The sequence below is a fragment of the Pseudocercospora fijiensis genome (genome assembly GCF_000340215.1).
Source record: "Pseudocercospora fijiensis CIRAD86 unplaced genomic scaffold MYCFIscaffold_8, whole genome shotgun sequence".
In the NCBI taxonomy this organism is placed as follows: domain Eukaryota; kingdom Fungi; phylum Ascomycota; class Dothideomycetes; order Mycosphaerellales; family Mycosphaerellaceae; genus Pseudocercospora; species Pseudocercospora fijiensis.
The window spans coordinates 4,081,019-4,106,334 of NW_006921539.1; the positions used below are offsets into that span (position 1 = coordinate 4,081,019).

Below are 25,316 nucleotides of genomic sequence, written 5' to 3' on the forward strand. Positions count from 1 at the left end.
TCAAACAGGGCATGGTGCTGACAGCAATAAGCAGACAAGGTCGCGTGTGCGAGCTTGCTGTTTTGTGCTCCAGATCCATCAAGGAAAGGTGGGAAGGGGAAAGAGCATTGGCAATCAAGCCTCGTCCGCCTTACGGCAAGACTCAGCGACACCTTAGGAGGACAAGCCATCCATTTCGCTCATAGACTAGCTCTACCTATGGGGCAGTGCGTGCATGCATGCATCGAGTGTGTGCAGAGAAAAGACTGCACTAGTCACATCTCCCACTACCTGCCGCCAGAACTCCGTCCAAAGGTCGTGATCGCGTGTCGAGGGTGTAGAAGTTTTAGGCGCGTGGGTTGCGGTCACCGAATCGGCGTGGGCGCTCGGCGACCTGCTGTTGCTGGACAGCGACAACGTTGACTGGGATGCTGTCGAACTGTGAAATTGTCAGCTTGGAGCGCAAAATTGTGCTATTGGTATGACTTACGCCCAAAGACTTAAGCAGATCCTTGGTCTCCTGGTCAACATCCAATTGACCGCTCTCGCTGTTCTGGGTGAAGTCCAAAGCAGAGACCTCTGGCACGTATTGATCCTTGCGCTCACGCTCCTCTTCTTGCAGCTTGAAGGAGATGCCACGGACTGGACCGCGCTGAATGCGTTTCATAAGATGGGTGGTATAGCCGGCGATCTGGATCGCATTATTAGTGACTGCGCAATGCATCCGACATCTGCTGCCATACCTTGTTGCGCAGGCGCTTGGAGGCGATCACAGCGATCTCATCGCAGATACGCTTGTTGGTCTCGAAGTCGAGGGTGAGCTTTGGGTAGTATCGCTCAATGATGACCTTGGCGGACTTCTTGACGGTCTTGGTGCGAACGCGACCCATTTTGACGGTGTTGTGGTTGTCGTTGGGCGGTGGGTGGGTGGGTGGTGGATTGGCGCTGGCAGACGAAGTCGAAGCTGCGATTTCGAAAGGTTGTGTCCCAAGTCGCCAAGAGATTTAAACTTTGTGGGCCTCGCTAGTCTGGACACTGTTGTGAATCGTGCTAGGGATGCAACTAATCATCGGATTGACAACTATATAACTATACAAAGAAGGATTAGGAGCCTGCTATAGAAACTGCAGTTAATATACCCATTGTATGTCCTTCCTCTTAGTATAGGTTAGCTAATAGTATTAGCTAACTAGTATATTACCTAACTAAACTATAATACTCCCCCTTAGGTAGAGATAATGTGCTGTTTAGATTGGATACTCTAAATCTAGGCTTAGAGCTTCACTTTATCTTCTAACTGCCTTTAGATATTAGACTATATCTGCTTTATATACAGCTTTATATGCTATACTACTTATACGTACTTATATTATATTGTTTGCTAATTAGTTTGCTTTAGAGTAATGTCTTTAGTCGTAATTGCAGGGTTAGCAGGCGCCTATAAAAGATACTTGAACTTAACTAGATAACTTGAACTTTTACAATCTACTCTTTAGTAATCCCCTAAGTACTAGCAGCCTCTACTAGAATTCAAATTCTTACTAAGACCTTTTAAGTCTAATAGCTAGCCGAGACTTTATTATAGCGATAATTCTTTACCCTAGCCTAGGGAGTATAGCGAGTAGTATAGGTAGTAGTAGTAGCGGCGGCGGTAGTAACGATCTAAATAAGAATCGGTACCCTTCGCGTTATAATAAGCTCTAGCTTATAGAGACTAGTAAGCATTGCTATTAGAGGTTCCCCTTTTCTAACAATTTGCTAACTAGGCGTAGTCCTTAAGGAAGTTTAGTTAACTATCGCGATTCTCTAGAGAATTATCTAGTGCTTAACTAATATTAGTCCGGAGCAGACTCCGCCTTAGCTACGTAACGTTAATGTTAGGTATCTCATTACGAGCTAGGATAATGCTCGGCTGTTTCCAAGTGTACCTCCGCGTCTGCGTAAGGCGGCTAAGGCATTCAATTTAGGCTTAAAATCGAATATTAACTACTTACCTGCCGCGCTTATGTATACGGCTGCTGCTAGACGCGTATATACTAGTAATAGCTAGTACGGTCCTTGCAAGTAGTTAAAGGGTCCGTACTTAGAGTATATAACTCTAAGTTATCGAATTAACGGTTAGGATATCGCTTTCCTAAAGGGCGCTTATACTAACTATACTAGCCTAAATTATTATAGTTAATACGAGTTCTCTAGTAAGTTGAATCTGGTCTTGTACATTTTTTAAAGCAAAAACACTAATCCTTTTGTTAGGTTACGTCTCTCGGCTACGCTCTAATACGAATCGTTAGACGCCTATAGTGCCTCTACCGCCTCGCAATCCGGAGAGCAGAGCAGGTACTAATTAGCGTCGTCTGTATATGCTAGTCCCGTCTAGCATCGATTAGAGTACTCCTTAGGGCGCCCAGGTAGTAGCAAATTTGCTGCTATAGTAGGCAAATGCTTATGCCTAGGCTGCTGCTTAGGGACGTAGTCGTAGTCTAGGTTCTAGGTTGTCTACTAGTCCTAGCTCGACTCGTAATTCTAGTAGTCCTTAGAGGGGTTTCTCCAATTACGAAGACAGTAATACTAAGATAGGTAGCTAATTAGGGAGATTCGGTTTTTTCTAGTAGACAGAGAGCTATAATATGTGTTTTCGATTTTGAAATAGGCTAGGCAGTCTAGATTAGTAAAAGCCTTATAGCATTAGAGAGTTTCTAACTCTTAAGGGCTAGGGTATTTCTTCCTGCTTGGTCCCAATGTTGTTACAAAAGAAATTTTGCAGCTTAGACTGTATAGTATGAAATTCGGTGAGTGTATAAAGCTTGTTTTCTAATCCTACAAATAAGATTTCCCCTTCTAAAGGAGCAACTTAGGAGTTTGTCCCAAAGACGCTGTATTATTAGAGAATTTTGTTTAGAGATTTGGGCTCAGCAAAACAGTCCGCTAGCTATTTGTTAGTAGTAACGAATTCGACACTAATCTTTCCCTAGGTATACTGTTCTCTATAGTAGTAGTTCCTAAGGGAAACGTGCCTCGACCTCTTAGAATTTGTATAGTCCTTAACAAGGGAAATGGCTAACTAGTTGTCTACCTAGACGTAAATCCTATTAACTTCTTCCTTAGTAAGTAGTTAAAGCTTAGTTATTAAATTTCGGAGCTAGCAGATTTCTCTGTATACTTCTATTAGAGCAATATGCTCTACTTTAGTACTAGAGAGTACGACTTCCTTCTAGAGCTATAATCTCTATATAATTGGAGTATTGTTAAGAAGCACAAGGGCGCCTAATATTAATCTTAATAATAAAGGGTTACTAGCAAAGTCTGCGTTAGAGTATGCCTGAAATTCTAAAGTTTTCTTCTTTCTAAAGACAAGTCCTTTGTCAACTATACTAGCAATATACCTCTAGAGATGTTTAGTAGCTATAACATGCTTAGGTCCGGGATTCTAAAGGAACCTAGCAAGGTGGTTAACGGCATAGCTGATATCTAGTCTAGTCTGGTTAGCTAGAAACTGCATTTTACTAATTATAGTGTTAAATAGCTGGTAGTCGGAGTCCTAACGGTTATAGGGGGTTGTAAGAGGCTCGTAAAGCTTCTTAAGTAGATGCTTTATTAGCTTGTACTAGTCTAAGCTATACTTCTAAAGCTTCTCTTTAGTATAGTGTATCTAGGAGATAGTAAGGTTTCCCTCCTTGTCTTCCTTTAGATAAAGGCCTAGAAACAGGTTAGACGTAACAATCTTGATTGTATACTTCTTACGAAGACCTTTAATTAGAGCATCGATCTTTGCCTTAGAGGTTCTAAAGATTTAGAAGTTATCTATATAAAGGAGGACAAGAATACTATTACCTTGCTATAGGCAATAGTTACTCTTTGTCCTGCTTAGGCTAAGTTGACGAAGAGTATCTAAAGCATTATAGTACTAGAGATTAGCAGCCTGCTTAAGGCTATACAATCCTTTTCTAATACGGATAATCTACTTTAGAGGGTGCTTCTTAAATAGGTACGCGCCTTCTAGGGGTCTAATAAAAATCTCTTTATCTAGAGGGGGATTTAAGAAAGTAGTCTCGATATCAACCTGTCTTCGCTTCTAGTTTTTGTTTACTAAAAGCCTAAGGATAAGTCTAGTAGTAGCTGCTCTTAGTGTAGGAGCATAGGTGTTAATATAGTTAAGACCTTGCTTCTATATAAAGCCTCTAGCTATCTATCTTGCCTTGTATTTATTAATAGAGCCGTCTAGCAGGTATTTAATCTTAAAAACCCATTTTCCTATTAGAGGTGTCCTGCCTTTTAGTAGGGATTCGGCTAGAATCTACTCGATTGTACTAGACTTTTTAAGAGACCTTATCTCTTTTGTAACGGCTTTTCTCTATTTATCCTAGTTAGGCCTTTTTAGGGCTTTAGCTAGGGTTATTAGGTTAGCTAGCTTCTAAGCATCTTTTATAGTAGCAGCTATAGCAATCTTAGTAATCTTGCTATAGTTATACTTAGCTACGGCTCTGCTAGACCTAAGTCGTACTTCGGCTTAAGGAGGGTTTGGTTAAGGTAGGTTAGGAGCCCTCTTTCTCTTACTAGTAGTCTTAGGGACTTAGAAGGGAGTGATTAGGGTGTCTTCTAGTTTAGCAGTATCTGTTTCTTAAGTATACTAATCTTTCTTAGGAGCAGCTTCCTACTAGGCAACTAGTAGTTCTAGTTAGTGATTTTAGAGTGTTAGCTTATTAGCTATAGGTATTAGCTAAGGTAGTGTTCCTTACTTAAGTGTACCTTGCTCCCCCTAAGCTATAAGGGAGTCTTCCTAATCTTCCTGATTATAAGCCTGCTAAGGCTAAGGGATGCTACCTCCAAATGGCTCCCCCTAAGGTTCTAAAGAGTGCTAAGGTGTTTAGTCATTACTAGGGAATAGTGCTAAGATTCCTAACTCAAATGAAAGGTCAGACTAGGTTTCAAGTACCTAAATAGTCTCTTAAGGGATAGCTAGTCTTAAATACTCCCCCTAAGCTTGAAGGGTACTTAGAAGCTTAGCGAAATTGTCTTTGTAGACAAAGTCCTCGTTAAAGGTAACGTATAGAGAGAATCTAATATTATGCTACTATACGCTATCCTTCTAGTACGGGTTCCAAAGCAGATAGTTTGTTAATGAATTTTCTTAGAATCTAATAAACTAGTAAACGAAAGCTCTTAGTGCAAATTTCTAGGAGTTAAGTCGTTCAACCCTAGATTCGAGGTATTTGAATGCCTTATAGCTAAATCGTCTCGTCTTAGACAGGTTAATGTCTGTACTACCGATATTTAAGTCTAATTCGAGAGCCTTAAGTGGAACTTCCTTAGTTCTTAAGTTCACTAGTCTGTTAGTTAGGTAAATCGAATGTATTACTACAAAGCACTAGCAGTATATTAGTAGGCTAGAGTTAATCATTATTGCTCTTGCCTTAAGTAGAATCGTCTTGTTTGACGACTCTACAATGCTATTCTGCTCCGGTATATATAGTGTAGATATATCCTATCTAATGCTAACTTCCTCTATAAAATATACTAGATCGTTGTTAGTAAACTCTCCCCTACTATTACTAAAGATAATCTTAGGGATTTTGTTGTATTGCCTCTTGATTCTAGTTATCTAGTTAGTTAGCTTATTACTACTTATTACCTTATCTTTGTTTCGAAGTAATAGACCCTACCTAAGTCTGGTTTTAGCATTAGTTAGGATTATAATATACCTGTTTCTAAACAGATTAAATGGTTGTACGCTAATAAGGTCAATATAGACTTCGTTAAGGGCTTTTTCTAGTCTGGTTCTATGTTCTCTTAATATAACTCTTTAAGCTCTCGAGAGCTTGTAGGTCTTATAGTGCTCGAGTTTAGATATGTCAACTTCTTCTAGGCCTAGAATAGCTTCCTTAGTAGCTGTTAGGATCTTGTTGCCGACGTAGCTAAGTCTCTAATACTATCTCAATGTGTCCGCTCGTAGTCTAGCGATAGCTAGGGCTAATAGCTGCCCTTTCTAACTCGATTCTAAGTTTAGTTTTAAAGCTAAGCCTAGCATTTTGACTCTAGTATCTTTAAGGGCGAGTACTCCTTATACTTCCTTAACCTTTCTAATTAGCTTACCTTTAAGCATTAAAGTGCCTAAAGGTCTGTCTAAGTGAATGCTATATTTCTTCTAAAGACGCTCTACTAAGATTAGGTTGCAATCTAAGTTCGGGGAGTAGAGGACGTCTATTAGAGTGATTAGGGTTTTCTTTCCTTTATAGGTTAGGAAGATGTTAACAGTTCCTAATCGTAATACACTTGATTTTCCTACTGCTTAGGAGAACTAAATAGGCTTAGTTAGGTGCTTAAGATCGCTAAACTAGCTCTTATTCCCTATAATGTGTAGTAATGTACCTATATCCTAAACTTTTGTATTAGCTGTTAGGTTCTTAGAGCTTACTATAGCTAGTCCCGGCTTTGTAATAGCTCCCCCAATTAGGCCCCTACTAAGGCCGTCTAGCTAATAGTCTCCCTTATCTTCCGAGTTAGAAGAGGAGTCTAATTTATCTTTATTATTATTAATAGTACTACTAGATTTGCCCTTTCCTTTGCCTTTACCCTTCTTGCCTTTGTCTTTGTCTTTGCTCTTGTCTTTCTTCCCCTAACTAGGTAGTGCTATATTAGGGTGTTGCTTATAGCACTTAGCGTTAGTGTGTTTGTGCTTACACTAAGTGCACTAGTCGTTATTATTGCCAATAGCCCCTCTAACAAGCTTTAAGCCGCTAGATAACTGTCTAGGAGGCTTTTCTCTCCTTAGGGACGTTATTATTGCTTTAAGGGAGGAGTCCTTAGCTTTAGGCTTATTGTTATACTTCTAGGATCTAAGCTATTCGTAACTAGAAAGGCCCTAAATAAACAGCATCCTAACAAGCATATTAGGCATCTTGATGTCTAATGACTTTATAGGCGCTTCTATTGTTATAACTAAGCTAGTAAATTGTTCTATCGATGTTTGGAATCTGTTAAACTACTACTAAAAAGATTCGTAGTACTACTAGGTATTCGGATTAGTAAGGGGCATCCTAATATGCCTAATAAGTTTAATAGTATTAAATATGTCTACGGTTATAATAGGCTTGTATAGAGCCTTAATATAGTCGTATATATCCTTAGCTAACTTAGGTATATTACCGAAGTCTAGTCTAAGGGCAGGGTCGAGTCTAGCAATAAGTATGCCTAGGGCTTAGATATCTTTCTTCTTCTAGTCCCTAAATATGTCTCTATACTACTAATCGGCTAAGTCCCCTATAAATATGCTTTTTAGAGGTGGTTTTATTTTATTAGCCTAGTCAAGTCTATAGAATACTATACTAACTAGGTCCTTTTCTAGAAGGGCCGCCTAAAACATAAGCTTCTAGTCTTAGAAGTTAATCCCCTTCCTAAGAACTTGATTCTCCTTTACTATCTTTGTCTGATTAGTGTCTATCGTTCCTAGCTGCCTTTTAGTATAGTGCTAGGCAGGGCTTATAAGGGACACTTACTAGGTTTTAGTCCGAACTAGAGCTCTTAACTAGGTACCTAATAGGTCTAGATAGCTAGCTCTGTTTGGTGGACTCTAGAAACAGTTCTTTTATAGTTGAACTAGACAGGTAAGCGTATACGCCGGGCTTATAACCTGTTGTAAATCGTACTAGGGATACAACTAATTATCGGATTGACAACTATATAACTATATAAAGAAGGATTAGGAGCCTGCTACAGAAACTGCAGTTAATATACCTATTGTATATCCTTCCTCTTAGTACAGGTCAGCTAATAGTATCAGCTAACCAGCATATCACCTAACTGAACCACAACAGACACCTGATGTTGGCCTTACTTGCATCCTTCTTCGACTGCACCAAAGTGTGATGCGCGCCAGCCAGATGAACTGGTTTCGGCAGTCTGGGTGCTGCAATCGTCTTCTCCAGCTGTCGCACCGGTATGAGCACCTCATAGCCATCCCAAATGCTCGCTCAGGGACCCGCACTTCCGCAATCTCACAATTCTCTCGACATGCTGTCAACAAGGCTCCAACCACTCCCGAACGATGACTAGAGAGTAGCTCTACTCGTATTTCACTGATTGGAGCCTCTTGGCCGGCAGGAATGGCCCGAATCAACAGGTGTAAAACTTTGGAAGCGCTTTGAGCTTCTGGTACTGGTGATGGACATCAAACAAGATTCTCAATGCTCTCGTTGGCATCCGGCTAGCAAGGCCCAATGCAGCGATCGATATACTGTAGCGCATTGGCGAAGTGATGGAGCATCACATGTACGTTATCTACGCTGAACAGCTGACAGTGCTACAGTCTTTTCGTCCTGATGGGACCATAATTAGATTGGATCAACAGCACATCGCATGATTGCTCATTCATGTTCCATACTTGGACTACTTCGGACCAACGAGCGCAGATCTAGATCGACCAGCAGGTCTCGCACAACTTGCTTCAGGATGGGACACTTCGGACATATATGTGCCTTCACAATCTCATGCGGTCTTGATCCTGTCCAGTTCTGATGCATGTCAAGAATTTCGAGGCTCTAATCATGCTCGCAGGTATCAACGTAGAGCTACCTTGCAGTTTTCTTAATTCTACCCGGAGTCTTTGCTTACCATTCCTGCTGCTGTGATTGCCGCTATCTGCTCCTCTTTTCAAGCTTGGCAGACCGCTTCGAGAATCGCTTTCTAGATCTACCCTCTCCAGCGTCACTGGCAGTCACGCATACGGCTCGCATGCAACCAACAGGTATCTACCTATCACCAAGGTCGTGTCAACAGCATTCATATCGTAATCGCGTTATCCGGACAGCGCATCAGGTCGGACATACTACCAGGACGAATCTACCAACAAATGATCCAGTCAGTCTTGCAGCCAGGACATACCTTCTACTACGCCATGTAAATGATTTATTCACAAAGACACTGCTTCAACACTCGGTGTCCCCAAACTATCATTCTGTTGATCAAGCTCGCTTTCAACTAGCATGTTCCTCGAAACCTCAATCGAGGGTCCAAACATCAGCAGAAAACCATAGCAGGATCCAAGTTTGAGCCCTCTCGAGTTGGACTGTCTATGATTGGCAGGCGGCTGGAGGAGGAGAAGGTCCTAGCCATGCTGGAATTTGTGAGCGACATTTTTGGTTTTGATACTTGCTTGGCGGCATTCAAGATCTGAAGCATTCAGATTCCTGCATGCTGAAGTCGGACTTGACTTTAACAGTTTCTAGAGACTGTCAAGTTTTCCCACGACTTTCTGCTAGCGCCCGCTTCTGCTGAGCCAATGATGATGGGCCTGCCACCAATCGTCTTCCCTTCCCTTCTTTCTGCTCACACCACAATACTGCTCCATCACAATGCAAATGCGAACATTCCACTTGCGAGCGCCCCAAACCCATTAGCGCCTCGGTGAGAGCTCCTATTCACTACGTTGTCCAGCATGCGCAACCCTCCTGTTTCGGCCTGACCTTCCACTTTCCCTACGCGCCGTGAGTGGCACAGTAGCGCTAGAGAGCAATGATCCTGCGTCTAGCACAAACACTACCCCCCAAAATGGGAAAAATCACACATGCTCGAGCGGCAAAGCAGCGTCAAACGTTTCAAGCATTCTGTCGTACTACGATAAAGTAGGTGCTGTATGGCTCAGCCTCTCCCGCATCGTTACCACTCTTTCACACTGCCATGTAACGCTCCCACTCCAATCACCACTCCACTCCAGCACCATGCTCTCCATCATGATTCTCTGCCTACTAGCCTCCGCCACCGCATACAATCCACCCAACCAAATACCTCTAAACGACGACGACGAACCTTCTAAGACGATCACGATGTACGTAACAACAACGAAAACACATTACGAATTTGATTTCTATACTACCACGATGGTTCGACAACCGAGACCGACGTCTTGTCATGCGGTGGAGACGATTCCGAGTCGGTGCGATGAGACGGCTTGTGCGATTTGTCGATTGCAGGCGAATTGTCGTAGGGCGGAGGCGGCTTGGTAAGTTAGATGCTTGATTTTGAAGATTGATGCGCGGCTACTGAGGATTTTATGTGTAGTTTTCAGTGCGATACGAAGAATATTGTGAATGTTGAAGTTTGAAACGGAACAGGCTTCTTCGATCGAACGCTAGGCAACTACTATTCCTGCGGGCCGAGGACTTCTATAGTAGGGCTAAGGGGCGAGGAGATTGTTAATACTGTCTTTACCTATATAACCCTCCTACGCCGACTCGCTATACATCTAGTAATCTTTGCCCGGCTTCTACGTTTCCTTAGGAGAGAGGGCTCTAGTCTTGCCGCCTTATAAAACGCAGACTCGAAATATAATGCTAGTATCGGGCCTCCGTCTATCTACCTCCCTTAGCCTACCTATAGCACGGAAGTAATTGCCTAACGACTTCTACCTTAACGAAACCTTTACATTACCCCCGTCCCTTTTCCCTAGAAAACTTCTAAAATCCGTAAATCTATTAAAGATATTAGCGGAGAGAAAGTTTCGCTCCGCATTATAAAGGGCTAGCAACATCGACGGATGCGGGATATTTACTATAATGCAAGATCGAGAGAGATTCTACTATACGGGAAAAAGTCGTATTTAAGGCTTTCTTTTTTTTTTAAAAAAAAAACTATATCGCAAAGTTTTCTTTCGAGATAGAGTTAGGATATCGCAAGGGGGGGGGGATATTTGATTTCTCGGCGTTAGATAACTAGACCTAGCTAATACGATTTATTTGTTTAGGATTTCTTTTCTATTATAGATATCGGTCTTATAATAATAATAAATAACTACTTGCTTTCCTTATAACTAGAAAGAAGTATAGCCCTGTTTCGTACGAATATAGGTACTATTATAGGAAGTAGGAGGGGGGGGGGGGGGGGGGGTTTCGTAGATTTTATCTCGTAACTCGCGTAGAATTAAATCTTTAAGGCAATTACTTATTATAAATCAAAATAACTTTTAGTTTTCCCCTTTAACTAAGGGTAGAAGTTCTTATAGTATATATACTGCCGCCATTTTAATTATAAAGAATTTCGAGTATTACGCGAAGTTAAAGACTTACTCGAATGTGAAGTAAAGCAGAGCCAACCCGTCTGTCTTGGCTGCACATGCATACGCACAGACTAGTGCTACTCCCTTGAGGTTCACTTTTTTAACCTCGAGCAACCTATAAGATCTCACGTGTGAGTACATATGTCGTTTGTAAAAGTTGCTAGATTTCATTACGATTCCCATGTCCTTAACAAAACCGGGTCGTGTCGTGTACGAGACGCCAACGTGAGAAGCTTTTATTATGCACAAAGTCACGCCCTCAGCAGCCCTGTCAAAGAAATTCCCTTCCTACCTTACTGTTCTTGACCGAAAGCGTACTCATAAGGTGGTGCTGAGAATCATCAAAAAAAAAATTAGCAGGAGTTTCAAATTCAAGCACGTCTGCAGCTTGACATACCCGATGTCCCATCACAAGAATACCTCACAACATACCCCGACCCAGAACTATTCAAACTCTGCGCGACGAATCCATTGGGATCTTCTATCGTCAACTGATATTGATAACCACCCACACCCTGTGCATGGACGAATCTCATCGGAAGATATGTGCCGGCTTGAAGAGTGGTGGTGAAAGTGCCTGTTGGCGCAAGGGTCGAGTATGAAAAGTACAAGGACAAGTTCGCGTTTGCTTTCGTCCAGCCTTGTTTTGCGAGTGGTCCGAGCCAGAGGATGAAAGCATCGTCGACACCCGAGGCGGTAAAGCGCCAGGTACCGGTTGAATAGACGTAGAAGTAACCGCGATAGTCGGCAGACCATCGCATGCAAGGAACGGTGCTGGGAGAGGTGCTGTAGATCAGCCTGGCGGGGTTGCTTGGACAATCTTGTGCAGTGAAGCCTCCGATCCCGGGAATGGTGCTGTTGTAGTAAAGCGTGTCCCATGTGCTGTTGGATCCAGGCGAGTCTCGAGCTTTTAGATATGTCGGATCGTAGAGGGAGTATGCATCGTTGTCCACATGTGCTGGTTGGTTGTTATAGAACACTGCATACTCCATGCCTTGATTATCGCAAGTAGATGGCGTTGGCAACATTCCTGCGAGGCTTGTTGTCGCTGTGATGGTTGTGACTCGAGTTGCCGTCAGTGTTTGCGCTGGTGGGGTGAACGTCACGGCAGGAGGCGTTTGAGTCTCCACAATTCGCTGTACTACGGTGCGTGTGTTTAGATTTTGCTGTATGCTGGCGATTGCACTCTGAAGAGCGTTGATCTGATCCTGAAGCTTTGCACAAGAAGACGCCGAGAACAATTGCAATTGAACGATTCGACACCCGCTTGGAAAGCCGTATTGCGAGAATACGGCATAAATGTAGCCATTCGTATCGGAACAGAATTGAGCTTGACCATTGTAGAAGGATGGGTTCAGCCATGACAGAGTGCCCTGTGCGCCGAAAGAGAATGTCGTGTTGATAGGGTTGGAAGAGGAAGCCGGAACGAATAGTTGAGATGCGACCCCGGCGCTCGTCGAATAGATGTATGCCGAGCCCTTGACTAGAACAGCCAAGTTGCCATTGTTGATTCTGTATAATGGTGACGAGCCGCAATCATTGGTGATCGAGCCGACCACATCCACGAAATTGACCTCTCAGATCGTCAGCATTGCTCCGCCGTGGAATCCTTCCAGCCATACATACTCCGCCCGCGCCTTCTTGCCTCTTATCCAGCTCTCCTCCGTACGACGCGACCAGACGATAGGCATCCAGGTACGCGTCCAACTCCGAGGCCTCTTCTGCAAGCGATGCGGCAAGGCCTTCATCTGAAGCCGCGCTGCTGGAGGTGATGGAGCTCAGATCCGTCCATTCGGCGCTGGTCGCAAGACTTGACGGGATCGACGGACTGCTCGTAAGCTTCGATTCGGGGGCTTGTTTCGCTGAAGGATAGTCGCGGCGAGCTTCATGGTCGCGCTGCATTTGAGGCCAATACGCGTGGCAGAGCGCACAGTATAAAAGCCATAGGCTCGCATTATGCCACATCTCTCGAGTATCGGTAACGCGGCAGAAGAGTTGCGATTCACGGACATCGGTGGGGGATCTTTCGCCTTCCATACCTCGCTTTGCCGTGCCGTGCCGTGCACTCGCGAACCCATTCCATTCCACCATCTGGGCTCTGAGCATTAACGCGGTGGCGGGCCGCTTACTCAGACCTGACCGCCGTAGATGTATCAAAAAAGCGTTGGTCTGAGGAATCATGGTACCGGGTGACAGATGAATCGCCTCGCCTCGCCTCTTCACCGCATGTGGGACTTGATCGCGAGTTCTTGTGGTCCCAAAGGTTCATGGTAGTCGGTACGGATCTCACGTTCGGCGATCGCGACGCAAGGGATGTGAGGCCCCAGATGTACAGCTTGATACATGTTGCAAGCGTGCGACGTGGATTGTGATGTTGACGCTCAGAGTCGTTGCTGTAATGGGATGGATCTTGATTAGTGGTAACTGTTGCAGTACAGTAGTCGGAGTAGGTACACTCACCTCTTCGTCCCGTGCCGCTGCCGTCGCCGTAAGTAGACGCAACTCGAAATCTACAATGCCATCGATCCACACAGGCAGTGATATGAATGAGAAAGGGGGGCATAACATAGTTGGTTAACCTCATTTTCGCCCACCCGGCCGACCGCTATTTGAACTCCCCTCCCCATTCATCGATCGCTTTAAATAAAAGCTATAAAAAATGTAAAACAGAGCTTCTTCTTCTTCTTCTTCTTCTTCTTCGCCTGGGTATCAAATATCGCGATACCCCAACATCGCATCGCATCGCATGCCAACCAAACAAAAAATGAAGATAAGATCCAAAGTACCCGACCAGACCAGACCCTATGCTTCCCTCCCTCCCTCCCTCCTGAACAAAAGCCCCAAAACGCAAACGCCAAGAGAGCTCCCAAAGTGTTGCGTTCCAAACAGAAAAGATTTTGGCTGGCTGGTTTGCATTATTACTGACTTGTGGCTCGTACAGCAAGAGTCAATTTTTCATTCCGTTCCACCGCAATATCCAAATCCTCGTCGCTTTCCAATCGATAGTACTCGCCATCCTTTTCGTCTCGGTATTCGATGTCGAGATCTTCGTCATCTTGGTCTTGGCCCTTGTACTCCAGCTTTCGCCTTTCGACAATCTTCTTGTGGAGTTCGTCAAATGTGAATTGTCCTCGCGGTGGCATGCGTATCACGACACACGTGTCCCTATCAAACCATGCTTTGACTTTGACGGGGCCTGTTGAACCGGTGGATCCCATTGTATTGCTCGTCATGGCGCGTTGAGGTTGCACGGGCAGACCGGGAGCATTCGGCGGTGACTGTGATTGTATGCTGGCGTTGGCTTGTGACTGCTGTCCTCTTTGGTGGCCGTAGGGACCTATCGAAGCCTGAGATTGCGAGTATTGGTGGCCTGCCGGCGGTGGAGGTCGCGCTTGCTGTTGATGATAGGGGTTTTGTTGGTTCTGGACTTGCTGTGACCCTTGTGAAGCCTGCGAGTATCTATCGCAGGAATCTCCGGGCCGTGCATGGTCGTCCAGGTTCACCGCCTGGGGGTCGACTTCGTAGTCTCCTTCACGTGGCGAAAAGAAGTTCCGCACTAGTGACGAGCAGGTAACGTGGCTAGGTAACCGTAGTAAATCGCGCAGGTATTCGTCCAGATTCGACCGTCGACCCTCCGTGATGTTATCAGTGACGAACTTGACTGGTCCCGGCATGTATGGCAATATTCTAGGCTTTCCCGACACCTGTCCAGCCTCGTCAGGGAATGCGTTTATTAGGTTGATCTGCAATTCGTAGAAGTCCTCGTAAATGCGCGAGAGATCCCAGTGCGAGCCATTCGATAATTTGCACTCGACTACAAAGTGGAACTTATCATCTGCAAAGGTGTAGCGGGGTACGGATGCTCGCACGGGCGCGAAGAGGTTCTGGTGTTGCTGGGTGTTGTACGAATTACTTCGAGCATGTCCGTTCTGGAAGCCGTTGCTGAGGCTCATTCGGTCCATGCCTTGCTGTATGCTGCCTACGCCTGCGGTTGAAACAGTGCCCAAGGGTATACTGGTGTTCTTGTATTCCGCCGCCATCTTCTTCCACTCCTCGACTCGTGGGATGCCGGCTTTCTGAACGGCATCCATTGCATCTGGCACTGCTTGACCAGTGGTCATATCCCTGATTTCGATGAAGGATACGGGAATGAGACCAGGCCCTCCGAGTCTGGTTATGGGCTTCGCCACGAACCACTCTGGATTTGATTGCGCAATAACAATTATGGCCTCGCCCTCTTTCGCATCCAGCTCGTCCGGCCTTTCGGCGTGGAAGTCGTATGATACCACGCCATAGATGCCGGCAGGGTTTTTGCCAAACGACTTGGCGCGAGCATGTCCGGGCATCATGGGTACGCTCCCGCTCATTCTCGGGGCGGATGTGGGCGCGGGAGTGATGTGTGAGGGCGGCGTCGAGCCTTCGGCGTATCCGCTATCGTGCGTGGTCGTCGTTATGGATGTGGAGGAATCGCCGCTGTCGCGCACCGTCTTGCCGACGTTCTCGAAGTACTTGACGGGGACCAGTCCTCGCTCGCCGCGCAAGGGATTGCAGGCTTCGTACCACTCGCTGTCGTTTTCTCGGCTCACTACGTGGAGGAAGTCGCCGGCGGAGAAGGACAAGCACATGTTCGTGCCGGGAGGTGCATTATAGTCGTAGACAGCCTTGATGACCTGAGATTGTCGCAGAGTTAGTGGGCGAGTTTCGCTTTCGCGCTTTGTCGTCGCATGACGGCAGTCTTACCTTTTTGGGCGGCTCAATGGCTATGGCATCTTTCTGGGGGATTGATATCGGCACGTTCTTGTTCGCCGAGTCGTGCCTGTCGCTCTTGACCGACCTTCGGAACTGTTCAGGGTGTTAGTGGGTGTGTGGTGGATGGCGCACAGCTTCGCAGCACTTCCCACCTTCATGATGCCGGGCGGCCTCTGTTTCCACGATGTCTGGGGCCGTCGGCGAGAGTGCTGCAGGATAGCAGAGGGGCGCACACGCGCGGTGCAGAGGGAGAGCGTTCGTGAGGCCAATAATGTTGGTAATATGGCTCGCTCGGTCTATGTCTGGGGACTCGCTGTTGCTGGCGATTTATCGGGAAATTGGTGTTCAGCCTCGAGGTGGCCGTGCGGGCTGGCGATTGCGACGGTCGGACTCGGGGTGGCACGTGGCAACAGTGGGTATGGGTGGGTGGTGGAGTCGGAGTCGGCGCAGAAGCGAGCGAGGCTGCGAGGCTGCAGCTGCAACTGCAGCGGTGGGTTGGGCGGCGCGGCGCGGCGATGCGCAGGCGTGGTGGTGATGGAGGAGTGGAGTGTTGCTGAGAAGACCGCTTGCCTCCGAGCTCTCAAGTCCAAGCCCCCCCTCCCAGTCTTACGCTCTCTCTCGTCTGACGCCAACTTTATTTCACAGCAGGGCCAGGCCTGGCACCACTTCCCTCCCGACGCGACCAAGACCTGATCGACGCCGGGCTTTGTTCGGTTGGTGTGGCGAGGAAGTGCCGCGCGCAACAATGGTAAGTTAGCAGTCAAAGAAGCTAGCTGCATGCGATGCGGCTGCAGCAACACCGACCATCCCGCATCACTCACAGCACATACGACTACTGCAGAGAACATGCACAGCAAGCACATGAGAACCCTTCGAATTTATTCCAACTGCTGTACGAGACTGTTACGGGTATGATGGCACCTTTCTCCAATCCTAAATCGCAATCCAGCTATTGGTCCCTGATGACTGACGGTGACTCCCCAGAACTCCTCCCAGTAGATGCAGACATGCGACCAGTGCTATCACTCCTCCAAGTACACCTCATAGAAAAACGCCGTTGACGCCACCGTGTTGGCATCGCGCTTTCGGCGGTGAGGTTAGTTTTCGATGAAGCGCACGGAAAGGGAGCAAAGTGCGCAAAGAGACACGGGACTGTTATATCTGGCCTTTGATGTCCACGCGACCGAACGCCGACTGCTTCGCCACCTCGAAAAGATTACCCGCTTTCCCAGTGTTTACTCGAATGTCGTCGTTCTTCTCTTCCACAAGAGATTGCCCGCCGTATCGCGTGATGAAATCAAGGCACCTTCGAACGTGATCGGCTTCAAACACCGAATCTTCATCGTCCACGGAAAATGCAAGTTCTTTGGCAAGGAATTTGCTGCTGATGTCGGGCTTGTATCTGCTGGCCTGTCAGCATCATGCCTTCAAGTGTTTACGTGCGTCGACTCACGCTCTGCTGATAACCGCCATGGCTGCAAGGCGTTCGCGTTCAACAAACATATCCATCAGATATGGCACCATCGCGCGGTCATTCGCCTCGTCGTAAAGCTTGAAGAATTTGTGGTAGTTTCCAGACGCCAACGCGGAACGTACCTTCAACGCATGCTGCACGTATGCGCCCTTCTTGTCTGCTGTGGTTAGATCTGCCAACATGTTGTTCATGTCGACGCGGCTCCTCGTGTAGAGCAAATACAGAATGCGGTAAGCCGTGAACTCATCTTGGTGGCCTCCGCTCCCACCATTCTCTCCCAACTTCATCCTGTACAGCACACGCAGCTGAGTCTGGCATTGATTGTACTCACCCAAATCCTTCTTCTCGAGAGCAATGCGTGCGTGTACTTCGTACACCCTGATGGTAAACTTGGTCTTGATGCGCTGCACAGTGAGATCTTGCCGGAGGGATTTGAACTGGTCACACACATACGTGTAGTCTTTAGTGCTCCTCCACTTCTGGATTACGTGCTCGAGGGCTTTCTCCAAAACAGGCAACGGCCGAACGGTATTGGGGTTAGGAGGAGCAGTCAGCCTGAAGTAATTCTTCTCCAGCACCTCGCAAGTTCCGACGATGGGACCGATGGGACCGCCAGCAGCAGGAGAGTCATCACGGGAGGAAACAAAATCAGATGGGGAGTCGGGTGAGAGGGCACGGCCGAAGCGCTGCTTACGGCGCTCGAGGGCCTCCTGGCTTTTGTCAAACCACCCGTTGGCTTTACCGTTGTCCTTGGTCTTCTTGTTCTGCTTCTTAGTGCTACCGGCGGTGATGCGGTCGGCAATGCTGACCTGCTTGGTATCCTTCTTCTTCCACGGTGGAGTGACGGGCTGGTTGTTCTCATGCAATACATCCTGGTCGGGAGACTTTCTTTTCTTGCAGTTGGCCTCGGCCGAGACCAATTCAGCGTTTCGCATGGCCTCGTTATGTTTGTTGATGTTAGCTAAGATGGCGCTTTGCGCGGATTGGAGGGCAGCTTGTTGGCGCTCCTGAACTATGAGTTGGTGAGGCAAGGGATAGGTCGACCAATCTCGATCGCCTGTGGTGCCCGAGTCGGCTGCTTCTTTGACTACACTCTGCAGCTTGTGTCTAATGTCGGCGTCGGTGATGCCGCTGAACGCGGGCTCATCTTTGTGTCTATTAAACTCGAAGAAGGCACGCTGGACGTATTCGACAACGGCGGGCGGGAACTGAGTGGCCTTGGTCGGTGTCGCGGCGGGCGCTGGCTCTTTCGCGAGCGAACGCCGCGTTTCGACGGCCGTGTACGAAGGTTGGACAGTCATGGTGATGGCGGAGTGGTAAAGGCGGTCGAGGGTGTTTGCTTGCAGGTCGAGTCACTATCGCGACCGCAAAATCCGTTGGACCGGCAGCGCGTCTACTAGTGCGCAGGATTCGTGGTGAAAGAGAAGAAAGGTTGTAAGTGACGCGGTGACGTCTTCAGAGTGCAGATGGGTGCACTCAAAAGCGTACGTGTCTGCGTGGTTGTGTGGTGTTGGATGGAGTGATGAGTGATGGCAGTAGTGACAGTGGGCGGTGGAGGAGACAAAGGAAAGAAGCAACGATCGCTCCCGGTCGGATCCACTCCGTTTTGTTTCGGCCAATCAGCTTTGCCCCTCCCACTTTAGCACCCTATATATGCTGTCCTTGGGAATCTCCGTACACGATCGCACATGCACAGCCTGGAGGACCGACTCAACCCATCTCAATGAAGCGGGAATCGTGTGCAATCTTGTGCTAGCAATCGCCTGGTCACACACCTCGTACACACTTCCTCCCCGCCAGTCCACATGTCTGCGAATGTTTCTTCGCCATCTGGACCTGACCACTGCGCTCCGGCCTTCTCTGTACGATGACGAAACCTTACTCTTCGTCCAGGATGGGGTCGGGCTCTACGAGGGAAAATTCAAAATCCCCAACTACCAAAACGGACATGCTTATCTGACCTCCCACCGCGTGTGCTACGTGGACAACGAGGAACCACGAAAGTATTCGGTCGCGGTTGATTTGAAGGAAATTGACCGCATCGAACTCTACGCTGGCTTTCTCGTCAAGTCTTCGCCGAAGATTACGCTTTTCCCCAAGGCAACCAAGAAAACTGCTGCTGCTATCAAAAGCCCGCTGCCTCGCTATGCTTCGCCAAGCGATGCTCTGGTGGGCGCAAACAACAACAACAACAACAACAACAACAACACCGCTCGCTTTGGACCTTCTGCGACCTCGGTCAGAGACGTGAATGCCACGTGGATCTGCTCAATATGTGGTCTTGCCAACGCCGTCCCTCCAAACTTCGACCCGGCCACTGCAAATCAGTACACGCCATTGCCTCCCTGCCAGGCATGCGGAGTCAAGCCACCGCTAGCAATCATGATCAAGTCTGCCATTGCAGCAATGTCCAACAGGGCCAGTGGAGCAAGCTCAGCCATGCCTAATTCTGGCCGCAGCTCCATGGAGGCTGGCTCGATGATTGCCTCGCAAGCTGCGACTCAACCTCTTCCTGGTGGCATGAATCAATGCTCACGATGCACCTTTCAGAACCATCCATCATTGACCACTTGTGAGGTCTGCGCGGCGCCACTACAAAGCACGCCGGACCGACGTTCGCAGTTGATTGAGGATGATCTCCGACGTCCAGAGTCTCCAGGACCATCCTTGAACGAAGGTTCAATTCTGAATAACGATGCTATCGAGACGATCAAGCTCTCCTTTCGAATGGGTGGCGTGCAGACGTTTTCGGAGAGGCTCCAGGGCGCGCTGGTGCAACGGAAATGGTTGCTGCAAAGCGCTCCACCTGTGCCGAGAACCCCAATGACACCTCCGCAGACAGGCGGACGCTCTAGCCCTCCAAACAATGGTATGCCATCTACTCCCACGCCACCGCGAGTCGTAGGAATAGCCGGCCTGGAGCAGCGAGGTGCAGAGCTACGGCAAAACAACCAGGCAGTTATTGGCAACGCATTCGAGGATCTGGAAGCACTCATGACTTCTGCTAAGGAAGTGATCCAAATGGCAGAGCAATTCGCGCGGCAAGCGAACGGCAGTGCTAGCGACGACACAAAGAGAATGATCTCAGACTCAGCGGCCGCGCTCGGCTTAGTAACTACCAAAGACATGCTCGGGTCTGGTTCTTCGGCGGAACAGCTCTACACCACGCAGCTTGCCAGAGACTTGGCAGAATTTCTCACCGATGACAGGAAAGGTATACTTCGCAAGGAGGGCGGCATCATGTCGCTCGTAGACTTGTGGCAGGTCTTCAATCGGACACGCAACGGCATTGAGCTAATCTCACCACATGACTTCGAGAAAGCTGCCCGCATGTGGACCAACCTCAATCTGCCAATTCGACTTCGACGTTTCAAAAGCGGCCTCTTGGTCGTGCAGGAGCGTAATCGAACAGACGAGAAGACGATTGCGAGTCTTCTGAGCTGGCTCAGAGAGCCTCAATTTGCCTTTCCGCCATCGGAGCCTGGATGCATTGATCAGTCGTATGGCAGAGGAGTGACTGCTCAAGATGCTGCAGGACGTTTTGGCTGGAGCATTGGAGTGGCCACCGAGGAGTTAGAGATGGCCGAGGAGACTGGTGCTTTGTGTCGTGAGCAGTGTCTCGATGGGACACGCTTCTGGGAGAACCACTTCATGCAGATGCTCATTCCAGAGCCTGCGGTGGTCTGAGTGCAGTCCAGTCTCAGCATGCGAAGTTCCACTTGCATAGCGGAAATCCGTGCACTGCTATTGAGTGAGTCGTGATCCGAGGCCTGAGATTTCATCTCTCGCGTTCCATTCGAGAGACCAGGTTATGATCTATGTCGGGCTATTGCTGACATGCAGCAGTCCGAAGCGCGAACAACACTAGTAACTAGATCGTGGGGTAGAACTAGAAGTACGTAGAGATCATGTGTGCTGGACATGGTTCAATCGATGCATCTCTACCAAGTCCACCGGTTTCGAAGATTGCGCTCGAGAGCGAGTGCCAGGTCGGGTTTCCGCACTAGTGCTAGCGGTCAGTGAATAACCTTCCGCCACTGCTAGAAGCGGCTTAGTCACATGAAGATCGCGGTATAGGTTGACCCTCGGCGGGCAAATCGTGACCGCGATATTATGCTTCGTAGGCATACTATTTATCGCCTAGTTATATCTATATGCGGTCGTAGTTAATACGGCTATAACCTAATAGTTACCGCTTTTAACCTTACTAAATACCGTGCTCTTTTATATAACTATCGACTAGTAAATATAGCACTATTCTTCGTAGCTCCGCCGCCGTAGGTATACGGTTAGTTTAGGTACTATAATATCGACGATACGTATCGAGAAGTTAGCGCTCCGCCGGCGTTTAAAGATATAGGTAGGTAGATACCTCGAGAGATACGAATATAGCGCTTTCCGCCGGAGCTGCCTTCGTTCGCGGTAATAGACGGTTAGAGTAGATTAGTACTATAAAATCGACTCGAAGACTTCTATATAGAAGGAATGCGATATCTAGTATTTAAGCTAAAGGCAATATAGACTAATTAGGCTTAAAGGTAGCGTTCTTAATTGTAGGCGATAAACCTAGAGCCTATTAGTAGTTAGCGACTCGATAGTAATAGTATTAAGGTACCTTACACTCTAGGACGTAGCTTAGAGCTTACTTCGTCTTAATCGTTACTAGAATCGACTCCTACGCCGGTACCGAGAGGTTAGCCTACTACTATAGAAATAGATAATAAAGAGACGCCGAAGGCGTAGAAGAAGCGGACTTAGTCGCTATAGAAGCGAGCGCGTAGTCTAATACTATCGTTAGCAGCTAAATAGCGCGCTTCGAAGGTAAAGAAGAAGAATAACGGTACTACGAGTAGTAGAAAGTAGAAGTCTAGTACTACGGATAGTGCCGTAACGGCCGACTTAAACAAAGGTAATAAGGAAGGAGAGGGAATAGGTACTTCCGAAGGTAGTAGAATAGGCACTATAGACGACGATTATAAAGCTAATAATAGTAGTAAAGACATCGATAGTAAGAATAGCGGTAAGGGCGAACCTAGCCTTAAGAATAATAGGTCTCCTATTAAAGAATACTGCCCTCGTTTCTACCTCGATAGTAGCTTGTCTCGTATCTGCCTCTTCGAGATTATCGTTGCTAGGGCTAGGTAGTATTCCGAGATACCTCTTATCTAATTTTAGAAGCTTATTCGTAAGAACCTCGCAGAGGCGAATATAATAGTACCTACGCATATCGATCGGATAATATTTAGTAATAGTATAGGTCGGAAAGGCTTCGTTAGGTAGCGTATAGATCTATCGGATAGGTATTATTATTCTTAGCTAAAGATGTCTAACCGCGAAGAAGAGCTCCTTAATAATATTATTACTATACGAGACGAGCGTAAAGCGAAGCTAGAAGACTAGCACAAAGTCGACGTTGTACGTTAGGCGCAAGAGGCTATAAAGAATAAGATAAGAATAGCCGCCCTTAGTTAGCAGAAGACACCTAGATAGGAGATAGAGACATTATTACTTACTAGCAAGAATAGACCCGGAGGTGTCGAATTAGTATATATAGGGCGCGCTAATATTAGATCTATTCGTACTTCCGGCGCTATATAAGGTGCTTTGTATATAGAGCAGCGTATAATAATAGAAGGGTTGTAGAAGACGTCTAATTTAATATTATTATAGGGCGATAGACAATACTCGGAGATACTAGTAGCTTCTCGTAAGAAGTTAGCTATTGTCTAAGACGCCTTTGCCGCTATAATCCGTATCGAAGAGCGCAAACTCGAGGCCGACCTTATACGGATAGAGCGCGAGAATAACAATGCTATCGCTATATAGAAGTTAGCTAATAATGTAAAAGAACGTAATAAAATAAGAGACAAGAAGGAAGCCGAGCGTAAGGAAGTTAGGAGGTAGGAATAGGTCGAGCGTAACTATCTCCGTTTCAGCCCCTTACTATTTAAGCGCAAGGAGGTTTTTAGTATAGCAGGTAGTAGGCTCTTTCTAACTACTACCTTTACTACCTTTACTACCTTCTACCTTCTACCTTCTACCTTCTACCTCTAACTATTCTATATCGGACTACTACGCGACTAGACCTATACACCTACATACTAAACTATACTAACCTCCTTGCGCTAGTAAGGGTCTAAGGACAAATGTGCTAAATCTGCAGTATTATCCTTATAAAAATAAAAGATTACTAACTAGCGTAGAATACTATAATTTGATATATATATGTTGTAGCCCTGCTATTTCTAAGTCATTCTATATATATAATATTCAAATGCGACGTATAGTTATAAAGAAAACAAGCAATCCTTACTACGGGTAGATATACGTATACGACGGATTGTTATAGAGCGCTACTACCTAATATCTAATATAGGAAATACACATATCTATAACTAGGAGGTTGTAGACCGGCTATTCCTAAGTACTGTTTGTATAAGCTATATATCGAGAAAATGTATGCCTGCTATCTGCTAGCTCTTAAGCGGAGCTAAGCTAGGTACTCGCAATAAGACCTTCGGATCTCGACAAGTAACAACTCGGAGGTTCTAGAATAGCCAATTCTTAATCACTTTAATATAAGCTATATTTATATAGAGCGTAGTATTGTTGTATTATATTTAAGTAGCGGAGGTTATTTAGCTAGCTCGAGGCTAGCACAAAAAGCTAGCATAAAAAGCTAGTACCGAAAGCTAGTACTAGTATATTGTCTACTAATATTCTCGGTTATATACTAAGCTATAGAAGATCCTACGTATAGGCGGCCTTCTATAGTCGGCCTTCTATAGTCGGCCTTCTATAGAAGGCTTCCTATAGTCGACTTCCTATAGGCTATCGTTTGCCGCGCTTAGATAAGCAAGCCCCTAAAACACAGTCTTGTTCGGCTTCGGATGCGGGTTAAGGCAGACTTACTCTATATATCGTGTATCGTATATCGTATGTCGTATGTCGCTATTAGTAATTCAAAAAAAGGCCTCGTTTATACGCTCTTTATTTAAGTAGGCCTAAAGGCAATAGGGCTTTGCCGTTTTAAGCTACGGGTGTAACATCGGGCTGCCGCCCTTCTTCTTCTTCTTCTTCTTCTTCTTCTTCTTCTTCTTCTTACTCTTAGCTTCTTCCGCCTCGTATCTAGCACTTATATTTAGCACTCGCATTTAGTACTCGCATTTAGTACTCGCATTTAGCACTCGCATTTAGTACTCGCATTTAGTACTCGCATTTAGCACTCGCATTTAGCACTCGTATTTAGCACTCGCATTTACTACTCGCATCTACCGCTAATATATCCGACGTCGACCTACTAGACTCCGACCTACTAGACCTACTAAGTACGCTTTCTAGCCTACCGCTAAATCTATACCCGAATAAGTTGTCTAAGCTATTATCTAAATTAAACCTAGATTCCGAGGCAGATGCTAGTATATAAGCCGCGCTTAATATAGACTAGCAACGTATCGAGACAGACCGCCGGATAGCTACTAATAAGGAGGCTACTAGCGACGAAGAGGTATATAAAGCAGCTTTATTCTAGGCGGTCGCTAATAAGGATATATATAAGGCGGAAACATATAAGTAGGAGGATCTTAGCGATAATAATATCGTATTAGAAGAGGCGGAAGAGGCTCCTATCGAAGAAAATAAGGCTATCGATCTGTTTAGTAATATAGAGGAGGATAATAGCGATAAACTCGCAGACGAGGAAAATACGGAGGATACTAGCGTAGTAGCTCCGCGCCGCTAGACTCGACAACAAACTCGACTCGTAGAAGAAGCTACTACTGCTATAGGTCGTCGACGCGGCGGACGTCTCTAGCAAAACCGGACAACTCGAGGCACCTACCGTATTCGTAGTTAGCGTCGTACCCGCGAGCAGAAATATACTAACATCTTCGGAGAGATAAAGCGTGCTAAGCTACTACCTAAGCAGTAGATAATAATGTTTAATAGCTATAGCGAGAAGCTAAATAGGACCTATCGCAACTATATCCGCTAGTCTATAGCTGCTCTTAAATATAAGTATGTCTTCTCGGCTCGAGTTATTCGTAATAAGCTAAAGAAGCTCGTTAG

At 46.4% G+C, this 25,316-nt stretch overlaps 6 protein-coding genes across 6 annotated transcripts; 2 read left to right on the forward strand and 4 right to left on the reverse strand.

The window, feature by feature from the left end:
* Positions 1–109: 109 nt before the first annotated feature.
* On the reverse strand, positions 110–911 carry MYCFIDRAFT_58808 (uncharacterized protein). The gene is made up of 3 exons (XM_007931585.1): positions 723–911; positions 470–670; positions 110–418 (listed from the first exon to the last, which is right to left on the reverse strand). Exons 1-3 carry the CDS (start codon positions 867–869, stop codon positions 326–328), a joined length of 441 nt encoding a protein of 146 aa, XP_007929776.1. The 5' UTR covers positions 870–911; the 3' UTR covers positions 110–325.
* A 6,861-nt stretch (positions 912–7,772) lies between these two features.
* Positions 7,773–8,495, reverse strand: MYCFIDRAFT_178376 (uncharacterized protein; the record flags this gene model as incomplete). Its single annotated transcript, XM_007932264.1, has 7 exons — positions 7,773–7,945; positions 7,975–8,024; positions 8,053–8,062; positions 8,094–8,179; positions 8,211–8,258; positions 8,280–8,386; positions 8,415–8,495. The coding sequence occupies 7 exons, from the start codon at positions 8,493–8,495 to the stop codon at positions 7,773–7,775; spliced, it is 555 nt and encodes a 184-aa protein (XP_007930455.1).
* Positions 8,496–9,642: 1,147 nt separating this feature from the next.
* Positions 9,643–10,315, forward strand: MYCFIDRAFT_204961 (uncharacterized protein). The gene is made up of 2 exons (XM_007932265.1): positions 9,643–9,973; positions 10,033–10,315. The coding sequence occupies exons 1-2, from the start codon at positions 9,693–9,695 to the stop codon at positions 10,073–10,075; spliced, it is 324 nt and encodes a 107-aa protein (XP_007930456.1). The 5' UTR covers positions 9,643–9,692; the 3' UTR covers positions 10,076–10,315.
* A 3,629-nt stretch (positions 10,316–13,944) lies between these two features.
* MYCFIDRAFT_190587 (uncharacterized protein) lies at positions 13,945–15,933 on the reverse strand (the record flags this gene model as incomplete). The annotated part of the gene is made up of 2 exons (XM_007932266.1): positions 13,945–15,730; positions 15,908–15,933. The coding sequence occupies 2 exons, from the start codon at positions 15,931–15,933 to the stop codon at positions 13,945–13,947; spliced, it is 1,812 nt and encodes a 603-aa protein (XP_007930457.1).
* A 997-nt stretch (positions 15,934–16,930) lies between these two features.
* MYCFIDRAFT_98131 (uncharacterized protein) lies at positions 16,931–18,481 on the reverse strand (the record flags this gene model as incomplete). Its single annotated transcript, XM_007932267.2, has 2 exons — positions 16,931–17,177; positions 17,229–18,481. Coding segments are annotated over 2 exons (1,500 nt in total), but the record flags the coding sequence as incomplete, so codon positions are not given.
* A 451-nt stretch (positions 18,482–18,932) lies between these two features.
* MYCFIDRAFT_157048 (uncharacterized protein) lies at positions 18,933–20,936 on the forward strand (the record flags this gene model as incomplete). Its single annotated transcript, XM_007932268.1, has 1 exon — positions 18,933–20,936. The coding sequence occupies exon 1, from the start codon at positions 19,065–19,067 to the stop codon at positions 20,934–20,936; it is 1,872 nt and encodes a 623-aa protein (XP_007930459.1). The 5' UTR covers positions 18,933–19,064.
* Between the last annotated feature and the right edge of the window lie 4,380 nt (positions 20,937–25,316).

Bases quoted from the DNA above. Each gene is read 5' to 3' on its own strand.
- MYCFIDRAFT_58808 (XM_007931585.1), bottom strand. From the start codon at position 869: ATGGGTCGCGTTCGCACCAAGACCGTCAAGAAGTCCGCCAAGGTCATC. The intron at 671-722 runs GTATGGCAGCAG...AATGCGATCCAG, and splicing joins CCAAGCGCCTGCGCAACAAG to ATCGCCGGCTATACCACCCA. The intron at 419-469 runs GTAAGTCATACC...ACAATTTCACAG, and splicing joins ATCTGCTTAAGTCTTTGGGC to TTCGACAGCATCCCAGTCAA.
- MYCFIDRAFT_204961 (XM_007932265.1), top strand. From the start codon at position 9,693: ATGCTCTCCATCATGATTCTCTGCCTACTAGCCTCCGCCACCGCATAC. The intron at 9,974-10,032 runs GTAAGTTAGATG...TTTTATGTGTAG, and splicing joins CGTAGGGCGGAGGCGGCTTG to TTTTCAGTGCGATACGAAGA.